The sequence below is a fragment of the Thalassophryne amazonica genome, chromosome 20 (assembly GCF_902500255.1).
Source record: "Thalassophryne amazonica chromosome 20, fThaAma1.1, whole genome shotgun sequence".
NCBI lineage: Eukaryota > Metazoa > Chordata > Actinopteri > Batrachoidiformes > Batrachoididae > Thalassophryne > Thalassophryne amazonica.
This window is the reverse complement of record NC_047122.1, coordinates 30,378,580-30,395,162: the sequence shown is the minus strand read 5'-3', so window position 1 is coordinate 30,395,162 and position 16,583 is coordinate 30,378,580. Positions and strand designations below refer to the sequence as shown.

Sequence of the window (16,583 nt, the reverse complement as noted above, 5' to 3'; positions counted from 1 at the left end):
CTTTTCGTCACGTTAATAAGAGACGTCTGTATGATACCCTGAAAACTTGCGAAAACAATTATAACAAATAATCCGTGTCTGCTACGTTTAATCTGCGTGGAATTTAATAAACACAAACCGAATTTCAGACTTATTATATATATTAGTCTGGAACAAAGAGGACAAACAGTGTTGTAAAGAACAATAATCAAGACGTTAAAGAGCAAACTTCACTTTCCCCCAGAACGACATGATCAGGAAGCGAGCGAAGCTCACAGCAGCTTCCATTGAGAATAACGGAGAGACAGCCTGTGATTCTCGCATGTTTACATAAAACAAATGCAATAACAACGTCTATAAACCCAGAGAATATATTCATAAGCGTTTTAGGCACAATATAAAAATAGTTTTATGTTGCGATGTTAACGGTGTTGTCCGTGTGCAGCGGTTAAAGTGCAGCGTGATCAGAGCGTCTCAATGCAGTTCTTTCTCAATGTTACTGAATCTGAAGAAATCAGGAGTGCTATTATTCGTTTTCTCCGCCTGACTGGCGCTTACTCAAGAATATAGTGTAACATCGGCATCATAACAGAGGAGGGCAGCATTGCGCACACCAGCGTATAGCCTGCCGGAACCCGATTAGAGGAAGAAGACGAAGAAGAATCGTGTTTACATCAGGAGACCGGAAATGTTCGAAGCGTCGCATCGTGGTGTGGGAATGTGATCACTGATCTGAATATTAGGCGCGATCGTAGCTTGGACCTTCAACGTTAATGTCTGAAATATCCAAATCCGCCTTACTGTCGCTCGAGCAGGTGCTGAGGAAAAGCTTCCACAGTCTGGAGAGCAGCCAGAAAGAATGGAGTGGAGTGTTAGCCGAGTGCGATCCTCTCATGGCTTCTCTGGGTAATTTAGCAGAACAGTTACGAGCTCTGACCAGCGTCCAAATGTCCAAAACTCCACTCAGTGTTTTTCCAGACCTGGAAGAACGGCTACGTTTCAAGCTGCTAGAGGCCACTAATACAGTTGTGGAGAAACTCAATGAGAAGCTGTAAGTGTCTGATTGCACAACACCAACATCACTGACTAATCTCCAAAAACACAATTCATATGTCAGTTTGCAGTTATCCACTTCAGCAGACAGATATGTGAATGAGTTCTCCAGAACTGAAATGAGTATTTATTTATTGGGTTGCTTGATCTACAGAAAATTTGCTTTTTTTATGTCAGAGGTAGCCTCGATGGCCACCAGGTGAGATGAGGAGGTCCAGATGCATGAGCTGGAACCCACTTTAAGGGGTCTGGCCCATGGCCTGTTGCTGGGGTCCTCAACACTGATACGATTGCAAGATCATGTGACACAATGTCATTCCAGCAGTACCTAAGAATGCTCCGGAGGATCTAGTACCAGCAGGGCTCAACTTGGACTTTCCTTCTCTTGCGATGGTTTCGCCATCACCAATCCCCTCTGCCTTTTCCATCTCTTCCTGCTCTGCTAAAAGCTGATTAGCTCATTCAGGTGTGCAACCAATTAGGGCTGAAACGATTAGTCGAGTAACTCGAATAATTCGATTACAAAAAATGTTCGAGGCAAATTCTGTGCCTCGAAGCTTCGTTTAACGTTGTAGTACATATGCCAGGCCTGTGTGTGGCGCTGCAACGTCCACAGGAAAAAAAAAAAAAGACTGGAGCATAACGGCTAATGAAATTAGCAACGATAGCTACCGCTTTCCAGCGTGATACATAGAGTAAAATAAAGCCTTTTAAGAGATAGTTGGTCCACACCGATCATCTGAAATAGACTTACTGTGCATTTAAAGCGAAGCAGTGTGTTTGTCTAGTTTTAAAAAACACACGGTATGAGGGGCTCTCAGACCGGGCGAGTCACAGCTCTGACCCGGCTACATTGACAAACAGCACAAGTCCACTCTTTGATGACTCACACTGTTTGACTTTTTAATTTTTTGCTTTTTTGGACAACACACTTCACAAACACGGTGACTTAAATAATAATAATAAAAAAAACTGCGAGACTGCATGTTCAACCTCCAGCTGAAATGCATCTGCTGAATTGCAGAGAAAGAGGGGGGGGAAAAAAATCACACAGGGACCCAGTCCATCAACCTTAAAAAAAAAAAAAAAAGAAAACTTAAAAATGGTTACATTTTACAAGTTGGAGAAAACAAAACAGAAAGCCACATCCCATCGCCATTTCAGCAAAATGCCAACACTTTGGCGCAGTGACATTGTGCCATTGCTTAAGGAGAGCCCTGGACTATCGATGTTGTTTAAAAACGCAAAAGTACTTTTTATCCGATTACTCGATTAATCGCCAGAATAATTGATAGAATACTCGATTACCAAAATAATCGATAGCTGCAGCCCTACAACCAATCAAGTACTAACAAACACCTGAATGAGCTAATCAGCTTGTAGCAGAGCAGGGAGAGATGGAAAATGTGTTGAGACAAAGATCACAGCTTTGTCCACAACGTTATGATTGATAAAACTTTCCTTGCTGACAAGGCAACAACAAAGCTGGTTTCCATAATCCTCCCCAATTCCCACTCTATGCAAGTGTTGAACAGAGTAGGAGGTAGAACCTAGCCCTGATGAATGTGAGATTTACTGGGAAGAAGTGAGAAACTCTACCCCTACTGTGCACAGCACTCCTCTACTAATATAAGCAACAGGTTAGTTGTTGTTGGTGTCCCACAGCAGCAGCCTATAGCGTAGTTTTAAGATGATGTCATGGCTCACGTACATGCGCCACCTCTTTACGCACTGCTGAGACTTTCAGATAAACAGCGCGCTATGTCTACCGCTAGTTCTGTACCTCTTATAACGCTAGATGAAAATGAGATTCCTGGTGCTAAGTTCATCTATCCATTCATCGAGGATCACACTGTTGCTCAGCTGAAGCGCTGGCTTGAATGTCGTGGCCTCCCAGTCACTGGTAGAAAGTCAGAGTCAAAGAAAAGGTGATGAAAATAATGTGTGCATTCTCGTAGGATCACTGTCAATTCAATAATAACGGCACAACTGACTCTTTCCACGTAGCTTTTGCCTGATTAATCACTAGTTTTTGCTGTTAATGTGTACGTTCAGAGGAGTTTCGTAAATTATAGGGCTTAAAATTAATTAGCTTTAAGCTATAGCTAGCTATACACAACAGAGGGTGCTAATGAGCTGTCAACATCTATCACTAGGGCCAGGCTACTACATTTGTGCTTTATATTAGATGTAAGCTATTGATTGTAGTAAATGTACACTTAAATAAATACAAATATCAGGTCCTTGTTTCATAAGTTATTTTATTCAGGAAGTTATGTGTTTTCGTTTCTTCAATTTCAGGTGTGAGAACTGCATCAGCTCTGGTTTGAGCAGTAAGATAGTAATTACTATAGATGGAGGGAAATGGTATGAAGAGAAAGTCCGTGCATACTACTCACAGCAAGCTGCAGGTGAACCAGATAATGCTACCAGTGTCAGTGTATACCAAGACTCAACAATACCACAATCAGGATGGAGATAGTTTCCTTCAGGTGATATACCAAAGATGTTTAATTATGGCCACATATACCAACGCGTTATCGAAAGCCCACAATTCTTAAGAACTGATCTTGTACATCAGAGTGATTCTGATGACAATGATGACACATTTGATGTTGGGACTGAAAAACCAATGAGGAAAGGAATGGTGTTTTTCAAAAGTGGTCATGTTCAGTCTATGATGGACTGTGTGAGTGAAGACAGTTTTTATTATTGTAAATGTAAATGCATGTCATCTTTTGCCCCTAAAAAGACTTACAATGTGTGTTAGTTTGTCAAAGGACAGTGGCTTTGTGAAAGGGGCATCATGCACATGCAAAGCATCTGCTTTATGGAGATGTAATCATGTAGCTGCTTTGTTGTTTGCAATACTGGATTGGACCAAGAATGCTGGTGATCAGCCTGCTTGTACATCTGTGCAGTGTGAGTGGAACAGAGGCAGAAAGGAAAAGGCCCCCAAAGTTATACATCATGCTGAGTATGACTCTGTTGGTCCAACTGAGGAAAAAAAGAAGGAAAAAAACACCAGATGAGACTATCAAATTTGATCCTAGACCTACCAATTTAAGATCTGCTCCATCAACTGAGAGAGTAAACAATTTTCTACTGAGTATGAGGAATTCCCTGGGTGGTGAGAAATCTATGTGGGAGATTGTCATTCCAGTTAAATACTTGGACTTCGAGGTCATGCATGATCCAATTTTGATTGAAAACTGCAGACAGTTACAAAATAGTCTCATCACTGACCAGAGTGGTCCAGCAAAACTTATTCAAGTACAGGGGTCTGATGAGTGGCACAGAGCAAGAAGCTTTCGCATTACTGCATCTGTTGCTAAAGATGTCTGTAATGCTCAAAGATCAGCAGGTCATTCATGTTTAAACCTACTAAAGCGCCTTCTCTGGACTGACATCATTCAATTAAACAGAAAGGCCATTGAGTATGGGAGGCAGCATGAAGCCATGGCAGTGCAGGATTACCAGAAACTGTACAATCAAGTTGATGTCACATACGCAGGTAAACTCACCATGTTAGCACAAATGCACACCTAACTTATCATACGTTACATTACTTAATTGCCTCCTCTAATTTTTTCCACATAAAACATGGAATGTAAGTTGCAGTTTAGAAATTCCATTCATTTGAAACAAATTCACAATGACAACAAATGTATACAATAATATGTTTATGATTATGCTCTCATTTACAGCTTGATGAAATATTTAAAATTTGAAACTTAATTCAAATAGTCATGTAGAACTATCTTTGTCATACATGTTGACTTTTCACACACCATTCTAATTGTTCTCTTATACATGCTATTGTCAGGTTTGTGGATCAATCCAAAGTACCATCAGTTAGCAGCAAGTCCTGATCAACTCATACATGACCCTGAAAGTGGTCCTGGTGTGCTCGAGATCAAATGCCCCTATGTGATGATGGATCAAGTCCTCAGTCCAAATACTCTAGAGGGGCTGACTCCAAGTCAGCGGAGTAGCTTTTGCTGCAATCTGAATGAAAATGGACAGTTTGTTTTAAAGAGGACTCACAAGTATTTCTACCAAGTGCAGATGCAAATGGGGATTACTGAGCGGAAATTTTGCAACTTTGTCATGTGGTTTTCAAAGGGAATGAATGTTGAAAGAATACATTTTGACAGTCAATTTTGGTCAGACACAGTAACATACCTGGTTAAGTTCCACAAGTACTACTTATCACCAGAGTACTTTTTAATGAGTACCTAGAAACCTCATGCCAGTGTATTTTACTTACTGAGAATGTTGACTTAATATTTTTGTAACCTGTTGGTGAGTACAGTAACTAATCAGATAGATTTCATTTGACAGAATTTTTATAGTTACTTATAAATCTAAACCAGAGGAAAAGTATAACGCATAACATGAGCAAGGAAGAGAGAAAGGACAGTGTAGAGGAGTCAAAATAAGATTCAGAGCACACAAGATTCATTCTCATTTCACTTCTTTATTTTCTGTTCAGAATTGAGAAATTTTTATGGTTCATGAAAAAAGTAAAGGTCTACAGTGCTTCAAGTGATTTACTTATCTGCTCTCTGTGAAATTGAATTTTGTTTTTCTATAGGTTCCTAAATTGGTAGTTAATAAGTTCTACAAGTACTTACACAAGTTAACTCTTTATTATACAGTGCTCAGAACAAAAAACAAAATGTATTCCTTTGCAGTTTAATAACTAAATATAACTTCACCTTCAAGAGAATAATTGATTTGATCTCTCATGATGGCACAATGGCTTTCTGAAAATTGACAAGGCAGCAGCAGACAAATACCATCTGTGAAAATACAGGTTTGAGAGAAAGTGGGATTGTTTTCTGAAATATTCTGTATTTCTTCAGTCGTTCAATAAATCTTTCTACGTGAATTCTTCCCTTAGCATTTCTTTTTGTCTCCAATTCCTCCTGTGCTGAGAATCTCTCTCTAGATGCCAAAAAGGGAGGAATGTTTAAATCATCCCCTTTTTCTTGTAACAAGTCCTTAATGATAAAACCACGGTCTGCCATTACTAGGTCACCTGGATTAATTTTTTCAAGGAAGCCTGACTGAATAGTTAGTTCTCAATCAGAAATACTCCCTTCAAAAGCATCTGAAACAAAAGCACAAGATCCTTGAGGGGCAATGCCAATCAAGATTTTAAAAGTTGTTTTAGCCTTATATGATGAGTACATGATCCTTTGTTGTTGAAAATTGGTTGGGCTTTGAACAAAGAACTCTGTTGCATCAATTACAATCCTCAAATTTTTATACCGTTTAAAACACCTGGGCACATTTTGCTTGGTTATATCTCTTGGGGCAAACATTTGTTCTTGAAGATTCCCAAACTCGTAATAAAGGAACTGGATCCATGTGGTTACACAACATGACACATATGATGCACTGACACAGAATCTATATGCAAGGTCCTGGTGGAGAAGTCCTAATCTAAGGCGAATAAGTGTCATAAATAATCGATCTATAGCACCCAATTTCCTATTTGGTCCTCTCCTGTTATTGTAAGTTTTGTCACTTGTTGCATTTCTTTTCCAAAGAGTCAGTTTTTCTCGAGCTGGACCAAGAAATGTCCATAATGTTAAAAACTGATCCCAATTTAATCCTGTGTAAAACTGACACATCTTATCATTGTCCCGCACACAATTAATGTTAAAAGAAGAGTTAGAAAATGTATTTAAGTTTGCATTCTTCAGTGAATCCAGTTCATTCTTCAATATTTTGTTTTCCAGTTTTTGTGATATCAGTTGGTGGGTTTCACCTTTAACAGTCTGGACTTCAGCATCTGCCCTCTGAACTTCCACTTGTGTAGACTCACTTTTGACTGAAGGGCAAGCCTGAAGCCCTATTGAGTTTCCCACAAAATTCACTTGAGATGCTTCTGCAGCGACAGACATCTCCTCGACACCAACTGTCTGAGAACACCTGCAAAAATAAAAACATAATCATGACTTAAGTTAAAATGACCTCCTTGTAATAAGAAGCATATGCACAACTCATTGAAACTTTGAGAAAATCTTATTGCAATAGCAAAAAGACACTAAAGGTACTTGGATTTAATCAAGTAAAAAGATATGTAGGTACAGTATGTGTGGATAGCCAGGTCTAGGTTCAGCACCATTGCATGCTCAAAAAATAATGATGGGCTGAATGTCCAAACAGTATTCAGATTGTGTGACCTTTTTTTTTTGCAATGTTCTTTTTGGTCAGGCAGTATAGAATTTCAGGCAATAAAAGAAGTTACTAAATGTAGGTTACCTCTGTCTTTTTGCTGGTGATGCCCGGTTTGTTGGGGGCTTCCGTCTCTTTGAAAACCTGGCAACCTGAAAAATTCCGAATATTTTGGCATTAATTCAACTTTTATTTCAAAGAGCATAGCAGGACAGATAGCTTGAAAGCTGGGCCAATTCTGAACACACTTTTCAGGGTCAATGATCTTTTTTATATATATAATCTGCATGAAGTAAGAATCTGGTGTCTTATTTTTTTTCTTTCTTTCTTTCTTTTTTTTTTTTTTTTTTTGGTTCCTTGCTCTCGGCCGAGACGGTTGCATTTTTCTCTTCTCCCTCCCTCTTTATCTTTCCTGCTTCTGTGGTGTGTTGTCTGTGAGGCTGCCAGCTTTGCTCTTCTGGAAACAGCAAAAATGGATCTGTTAAAGTGGTCTCTGAACGCAATTGACACTACGAGGTCTGTCCATAAAGTATAGGTCCTTTTTATTTTTTTCAAAAACTATATGGATTTCATTCATATGTTTTTACGTCAGACATGCTTGAACCCTTGTGCGCATGCGTGAGTTTTTCCACGCCTGTCGGTGACGTCATTCGCCCTGTGAGCACTCCTTGTGGGAGGAGTCGTCCAGCCCCTCGTCGGAATTCCTTTGTCTGAGAAGTTGCTGAGAGACTGGCGCTTTGTTTGATCAGAATTTTTTCTAAACCTGTGAGACACATCGAAGTGGGCATGGTTCGAAAAATTAAGCTGGTTTTCAGTGAAAATTTTAACGGCTGATGAGAGATTTTGAGGTGACACTGTCGCTTTAAGGACTTCCCACAGTGCGAGACGTCGCACAGCGCTCTCAGGCGGCATCATCAGCCTGTTTCAAGCTGAAAACCTCCACATTTCAGGCTCTATTGATCCAGGACGTCGTGAGAGAACAGAGAAGTTTCAGAAAAAGTCGCTTTCAGCATTTTATCCGGATATTCCACTGTTAAAGGAGATTTTTTTAATGAAAGACGTGCGGACGGGTCCGCGCGTCGGCTCGCAGCCACCGCGACGCTCCGCCGCAGGGAAAAACACCTCCGTTGGAAGCCTTAAGGACAAGTTGGAACATGTCCAGCTGTTAAACAATTTCTCATATACTCACTCCACTGAAAGCCATCAAAAGCCGCCTGGATTTTACAAATGGTTATCAACACGGAGGTGTTTTTCCTGTGCCGCCGCTCTGCGCCGGCTGCGTCCCAACGCGCGGACCCGTCCGCACATCTTTCATTAAAAAAATCTCCTTTAACAGTGGAATATCCGGATAAAATGCTGAAACCGACTTCTTCTGAAACTTCTCTGTTCTCTCACGACGTCCTGGATCAATAGAGCCTGAAATGTGGAGGTTTTCAGCTTGAAACAGGCTGATGACGCCGCCTGAGAGCGCAGCGCGACGTCTCGCTCCGTGGGAAGTCCTTAAAGCGACAGTATCACCTCAAAATCTCTCATCAGCCATTAAAATTTTCACTGAAAACCAGCTTAATTTTTCGAACCATGTCCACTTCGATGTGTCTCACAGGTTTAGAAAAAATTTTGATCAAACAAAGCGCCAGTCTCTCAGCAACTTCTCAGACAAAGGAATTCCGACGAGGGGCTGGACGACTCCTCCCACAAGGAGTGCTCACAGGCGAATGATGTCACCAACAGGCGTGGAAAAACTCACGCATGCGCACAAGGGTTCATGCATGTCTGACGTAAAAACATATGAATGAAATCCATATAGTTTTTGAAAAAAATAAAAAGGACCTATACTTTATGGACAGCCCTCGTATTTTTTCTACAAGACACTCGGGAGCGGAGGACCCGACCTGTCCTGCCGGGACACGTGATGGGTTACGTGATGGACAGTTGGAGGAAATGGCAGGTCATGTGCCTTTACACGCTGTCTGTGGAGAACGTCGAAGATGTGTATATATTTGGCATGGTGGTGACCGGGTTCCTGCTGTGTGGAGCGGGCATAGCGCTGGTTTACCGGAAAATTAAGAAAGTGGAAGCTGCAATAATTGGCCTGTCCAGGCTGCCCCACATGATTGATTCGATTGGAAGGGCAGTGTCAGCTCAGTCGGTGGGTGTTAACCGCGCGTTGGAAACCATCTCTGGAAGGATGACTGCACTGGAACACCGCATTGATCGTCAGTAATGACCACATCTCCTCTCCTAATTCAGATGTATTGGAAGCCACTCTGTCTCAGACTGTGGAATCTTTCAGGCGTCTGCTAATCTGGATTTTCATTCGGCTTCCAAAAACACAGCTGCACTTCAAGGCCGCTGTGATAAAAACCTCCTGGAGAAGAACAACGCTCATGCCTCACTCCCCCTGGTCTTCCCCCGCCCTCAGCTTCTCCAGCTGTGATGTTGACTGTGGACAGTGGACTGTTCAGGGCTGGGCCCTTCCTCCCTCCAGAACAGACGAACAAGGCCGTTGATAGCGCCTAAAGGCGGCCTCCGGGTGTTCTGTCTGATAACTGGACTCTTACAAATCTCGGTCGTCGTCTCTCGTCCTGTTGTGTGTGATCATTGTTCATTGTGCTGATGGGTTTTTTCCTGCATTGCTGCTGCATGATTCAATGCAGCAGCAATGAAGGTTTTTCTTTCCCAAGTCTTACCTTGTGTGTGCTTTTTATATGTGTTCATGTACCGGGCCGGCTTATGTGTGTTGTTTGTGTGTGTCGTCTGTTGTCATGAGGCCGGTCATGGTTTGCTCAGCCCTGCTGTTGACCTAAGGCAGGACATACATCTGGAGCTGGTCCCTGGGCGCCTAAAGGCGACTTCTGCTCCTAACTGGCAATTAGGATGGGTTAAATGCAGTAAACACATTTCATTGTGCAGGGAACATGTTCCTTTGTGCATATGACAATAAAATTCTTTTGAATCCTTTGAATCCTTATGCAATAAGCAATATGTACATGGAACCATGACAATGAGCCCAAGGATTTATTTAAACGTCAACTCATATGCCATGTGTTCCATTAAGAAAATGTAAATGAGTTACAAATGTACCCTGTATGTGCTATGGTTTGATGTTCAATGTTTCAATGAATTTCAGTGTTTTTTAATTATACTATAAACTGTAATGAAATTGTAATGCAACTATGCATGTTATGCACTTTATATCATTATATTATTCATGTGGACACAGGAAAACTAGCAAACACCACTGCTCACAGCTAATGGGATCCATATAAATAAACTAATAAACAAATAGTACATGAACTACAGGCATCTAATAACACGTGAGTGTGATAAACACGAGTGTATTTTCGGGGCATTAGCTATATCATCAGTGCTAATGCTATGCAGCGTACACATTGATGATTTAACCCATTGCACAATACAAAAGCCACAGATAAGTCTTGTGTAGATGATAATCTGTGGCATATCTTTATAATTCACCCATGGACGGGAAAAGGGCAAGTTAAATTAGCTACCGTGGTTGGGAAAAAAACACAGGAGGCTAAGCGTTAGCATGGGGCGAAACTCAAGAAGCAACTTACTTGTTCTGGGGTAATCGTGGCTGGAATAGGGTCTGGATGTTCAGCACTTGGCCCTGCTTCACCAACAAAGTGTTTCGAACAGATATACGTGTCCTTCTTGACATTTTCGTGCGAGAAATTAGGTCGACCACAAGCCCGAACCCAGCACTTACATTTCTCGAGGTCTTGCTTTAGTTTAGCAAATGGGATGAATGTCACTCCTCTCATATAATCCTTCTCCGCGTATCTGGAGTCGCTTCGACACAGGCCATGGCTGCAGTGCTTTGTTGTCACCATTGTGGAGTTGTTTGGAGGGTTTTTAAAAGAAGTTTGAGAAAGAAGTGAAAGTTCGTTGCGGTCCGCCGCGGAGTTTTGTGGATTAGTTCCATTGAGTTGTACAGGCAGTTTGTCCGAATTCAAATATGTCCGCCAGACATGCGCAGTGCGCTGTTTCTAAAAATAGTAACTGGAAACTTCCCTATACTCAAAGGTTCTTGAAATGGAGTATTATCTCCACCTGGTGGGCATTTACCATTAATGTAGATACAATGGAATTTAGCCAAGAGCTCTAGTAGTACCAACAGTACAGATACATTTACAGTGGCTGAGTCCAGGAAGCCACTGAAAGTATGGATATTGTCTTTGTCTAGTACAGTTGCAAACCAAGGCACTGCAACTCCTCCTTCTCAAGTGCTGCAATCAGGGTATCCACTGATTCCACAAAGGTCACATCATTGTCAAAGACAAGGTCAGTAAATGTTTCCTCACTGAAAGCACCTAAGCTGCTACTTTCTACAGTCCTACCCAACACCCAGTCCGTGCAAGTATTGAACAGTTTAAGAAACCAGAACATATCCCTGAAGAACGCCAGTATTCACTGCAGTGCTTGCAGAACCTGCGCATAGACCAGCTATGATATTCGACAATTTATTTGTGGAGCCCATGGATTTTCAGGATGATCCACGCAGCAGCCTGGTCAACTGAAACAAACATCTATCCATCCATTTTCTATATGCACTTACTCCAGTTAAGGGTCACAGGGGGCTGGAGCCTATCCCAGCAGTCATAAGGCCCGAGGCGGGGAACACCATGGACAGGACGCAAGTTTGTCCCAGGGCCACATATAGACAGACAAACACATTCCACACTTGCACACACACCTGTGGACAATTTAAAGTTTCCAGTTCACCTAATAACCTGCATGTCTTTGGAAGTGGGAGGAAGCCAGAGGGAACTCACGCAAACACAGAGAGAACATGCAAACTCTACACAGAAAGGCCACAGGTGGGAATCGATCCCATGACCTTCTTGCTGTGAGGCAACAGTGCTAACCACTAAGACACCTTGCTGCCCCTGAGACAAACACTTTGCGAAAATCAATAAATTCGGCAAAGAAGCACAAAAAAATCCTGGAAGCATCTCTAGATTAGATTAGATAGAACTTTATTGATCACTTGGGAAGACTCCCTCAGGGAAATTGAGGTCCCAGCAGCATTATATAGCAGTACACAGGGTAAGAAGCATACAGAATGTCAAAAGTGAAAGAAAAAAGCAGTTTGCAAACATAAATAGCAAGAATAAATACCAGACATACTGATCAACACTGGTTTACTGGCTACTAGTGTTCCTCTCCTTCCCGTCCTCTGTCTTCCTGTTACTCCTCCTCCCCCCCCCAATTGAGGAGTTGTACAGTCTGATGGCCTGAAGGACAAAGCAGTTTTTCAGTCTGTGGTCCTGCACTTGGGATGAGCAGTCTGTGGCTGAAGAGGCTCCTCTGGTTGCTGATGACGGTGTGCAGAGGGTGACTGGCATCGTCCATAATGTCCAGTAGTTTGTCCAGTGTTCTCTGCCACCATCACCAGAGAGTCCAGCTTCATGCCAACCACAGAGCCAGCCCGCCTGATCAGTTTGTCCAGCCTGGATGTGTCCTTGCATGTGTTGCCGCCCCCAACACCACAGTGCGAAAGGGGACACTGGCTACTACAGACTGGTAGAACATCCACAGGAGTTTCCTGCAGATGTTACATGACCGCAGCCTCCTCAGAATGTACAGCCTGCTCTGTCCCTTCCTGTACAGGTGGTTGGTGTGGGTGTGGTGTAGAGCAGCTTTTCCTTTTAATATTAACTTTATTGCCATCTTATCTTTCTGTCTATCATTCAGGTCTTCTCTGCAGTCTGTCAGAGATGCCATCAGTAACCAGGTCTCTGGAGTCTTCCAGCTATACGAACAGAACTCGGATGGTCTGGATTTGTCGACTGTAACAGAGCGCTCGGCTGCCACGCCGTCTGTCGCCGACATGCTGGAGTGGCTGCAGGATGCCGATCGTCATTATCAGCAGCAGTATCCTTTCTGCTCAGGTTTTGGTTGGTGTCTGTCAGAGATTCTGGTTTGTTCCTCAACCCTTTTCCAGATTCTTGCAGAGGAAAAGCTTGCTGCGGATGTTGAGAGCAGATAAACTCTCTCTTCTGGAGTCTGCTCCTCAGAAATGGAAGTCTTTGAAGAACCCCAGTGAAGAAGAAAAGATCTCAGGTACCACGTGTCAGTCCAACACACTGTATCATTAAGGTGGAGCCATAACTCATCCTATATGAATGGGGAGTTGTTTGACATACTGGATCTGAAACATCCCACCCATGTTAATGTTGCATTTTGCAGCATGTTGGCTGATATCCTTTTTCTTAGGAACTTTTGGGAACAAACTGTCTTACAGCAAAATTAAACATTATGCTGCGTTTACACATAAGCAGGACGCGTTACGGATATCATATTTGTGTCATTCTAGGCATATTCCTGACATTTTTAACGTGACTTAACGCATCGGAATAGGTGTGTTAATAGTGTGTTAATAGTGCGTGTTGGTGCGTGGCTGTCAAAAAATCTTCCATGAATGTCATGCACCACCCTCATTTTGCCTCATGTCGTGGAGGTCGCAACTGAGCGTGTTGATCCGTCTTGGTGGTGATCCTTAATAGAGCGTGACAGTGTTCTTCTGTGACATGCGCACAATTAAACCCTGCTGCACCACCTTCAGTTTCACTACTGCAGTATGCTGAAGGAGGACAGTGATGCCAGTCGGCTAAAAGTCTTGTTCCAGTGCCCCTCAGCGCACTCCTGCAGGTGTTCCACCTGCTGCTGCTGCTGTGCCTGATGTTTGGGAAAATGAGTGAGACGAGAGGCACGTGGAGCCACACATCTGGCTGTCTCTGTCTCCTCCTCCTCCTCTCTGCACCACTCCATGGCACAGAGCCCAACTAAGCATGCAGTCAGAGTTCTTCTGCTGCGGATTTTGAGGAGCAAACTGGAGCAATCTGAATTGTTCAGCAGCTGATGGATGAATATGGGTGTGTGGAGACAATTTGCCTCATTCACATCGTGACAGAATGCGCAATAGCACGGAACATTATTCTTGACCATGCGTAATGGTTCCTGATAATTCTCCAGCAACTCATGCCATTAATCGTAAGGCATGGTAACAGGTTGCAGCAGTTCCTGAGGACTCCTGACGCCTCTGCCCTGAATCATCACATTCCTGATCAGCAACCAATAATGCATACTTCGTGGCATTCATGACCTTCATTATGTGTAAACACAGCAAAAGGTGACATCCACAACTGCTACAACTTTCATGTGGGTAGTTTGTTGTTGTGTTGAACTTGTGATGATTTTGCACAGAAGGAATAATTTCTCCGTCCTTTTTCAGATACACTTTGCAAAGTGTCCTTCTTTATGGACTCCCAGTGAAGACGGCAAACGAATCAAGTGGAACTCTATAACCTGTGAATCTTGAAGTGCGTCTGTCAAGAAGATGGAACACAAGAAAACAAGTAAACATGCAGGAGATCCTCGGACTGATTAATTGTATTTTGGCTTTTTTTCACTGGACAGACTGTGTCGAGAACTGCTAACAGACTGGATGAGTCCAAGTTTACCAGACTGCATTTAATAATTAGCAGATATTATCACATATCTGCAGAGTTCTGTTTTTTTTTTCTTTCTTTCTTTCTTTCTTCCTTTTTTAATGTCTGAAATTTTGGTTCCCCATCATTCAGCATCTCCATCTCCCCTCTTCCAGTATGGACCCAGAATGTGTTTTTTTAATGAGCTTCATATAGATATGGCACAACGTTTATACCAAATTTCCTTCCTGATGCAACTCCAGATCTACAAGGAAAATAAGCTGACTATATGTATTTTATTTTACTATTATTATTATTATTATTATTATTGAATGCCAAAAATAGGGTATTGTGAGGATAAATGCAGCTCGCACAAGGAATAACATACTTGCAAGACAACTAATTGACCACTCACACATCTTTTATTTCAGTTTTAATATATTACAAACATTATCAAGGTTTAAGTAATAGAAAGGACTAATTAAGAAATCACTGCAATCTTTTAAACACATGCCATTATAACAAATAGTAACACTCTTATACTGTGTTTCTTGGATGCTGATTAAGAAAAAAAACTGGTGTGAACTCAAAAACCTTTGACCTGATTTAGGCCAAACATGGTGAAGTAACTGGGGGTCAGCCAGTGACAAAATCATTTGATTTTGATCAATATCAGTTCAAATTCATGGTCATAGGCCAAGCTCAAAATTTGGGCCCAGTGAATAAATATGGGGAAATGCAGCTTTCAAGACTTTATACACAGTACAATCTATAAAAGAATAGCAATAACAACCTATAACAACAAAATATAAAACAAAGCATAATGAATTTAGAGCAATCATAAGATCCTGGCCTATTTATTTATTTGGTGGGGGAGCATCAGTCATGGGTACTAGAGCCCACTTTGTAAAAATGTTATGAACGCAGTAATTTTTTTTTTTTTGTTTGCTTGTTTATTTACAGCTCAGTTGTCCTGGCTTTGGGGTCAAAAGGTCAATGTCACTGGAGCTTACTCTGTTTATATATATATATGTGTGTGTGTGAGAGAGAGAGAGAGAATATCTTTCCCAGTTACCTGATTATAACCAAATTTGATGTGTGTGTTTTAGGCATTGTGACCTTAAGAAGTCTGTTGATTTTAGGGACAAAGGTCAAAATTGCTGAACTGTACTTTATAAAAGCAGTCTACAGAAAAGCGCCACTTGTCAGTGGTGAGCTTATCAACATTTGTTGAGGGCGCTGTGGGTTAGTGAAGACTATGTGGTTGTTTTTTTTTTTATTTCCTTGAGTCCCTGATATCGGCAGTGAATTCTTGCTTCCTTCAGGCACTTATGCAGCAACATCATATTTAAAATGGTAATGGTAAATGGACTGCATTTATATAGTGCTTTCCCATCTGCATCAGACACTCAAAGCGCTTTACAGTAATGCCTCACATTCACCCCGATGTCAGGGTGCTGCCATACAAGGTACTCACTACACACCGGGAGCAATAGGGGATTGAAGACCTCGCCCAAGGGCCCTTAGTGATTTTCCAGTCAGGCTGGAATTTGAACCAAGGATCTTCTGGTCTCAAGCCCAACACCTTAACCACTAGACCAGGGGTGGCCAAGTTCGGTCTTCGAGAGCCACCTTCCTGACACTTAGTTGTCTCCCTGCTCCAACACACCTGAATCCAATGAAAGACTCGTTAGCAGACTTTTAATGAGTCTTTCATTGGATTCAGGTGTGTTGGAGCAGGGAGACAACTAAGTGTCAGGAAGGTGGCTCTCGAGGACCAAACTTGGCCACCTCTGCACTAGACCATCACCTCCCCAAATGTGGACACAATTATCACCATTATTACAGAATAAGCAGAGTGATGAATTTAATTAATGAATACACGTCAAGTCAACATTTTAATTTAAG

At 42.0% G+C, this 16,583-nt stretch overlaps 1 protein-coding gene across 1 annotated transcript; it reads left to right on the top strand.

The window, feature by feature from the left end:
• Positions 1-698: 698 nt before the first annotated feature.
• On the top strand, positions 699-15,872 carry c19h1orf109 (c19h1orf109 homolog (H. sapiens)). Its single transcript, XM_034161015.1, has 4 exons — positions 699-1,030; positions 12,940-13,119; positions 13,190-13,308; positions 14,480-15,872. The coding sequence occupies exons 1-4, from the start codon at positions 753-755 to the stop codon at positions 14,518-14,520; spliced, it is 618 nt and encodes a 205-aa protein (XP_034016906.1). The 5' UTR covers positions 699-752; the 3' UTR covers positions 14,521-15,872.
• The last annotated feature ends 711 nt before the right edge of the window (positions 15,873-16,583 follow it).

What these genes read in the sequence shown, in the direction of transcription:
- c19h1orf109 (XM_034161015.1), top strand. Translation starts at nt 753, where the DNA reads ATGTCTGAAATATCCAAATCCGCCTTACTGTCGCTCGAGCAGGTGCTG. An exon ending in GAGAAACTCAATGAGAAGCT is followed by an intron (nt 1,031 to 12,939) that starts GTAAGTGTCTGA and finishes TCTATCATTCAG; the next exon opens with GTCTTCTCTGCAGTCTGTCA. An exon ending in GATCGTCATTATCAGCAGCA is followed by an intron (nt 13,120 to 13,189) that starts GTATCCTTTCTG and finishes ACCCTTTTCCAG; the next exon opens with ATTCTTGCAGAGGAAAAGCT.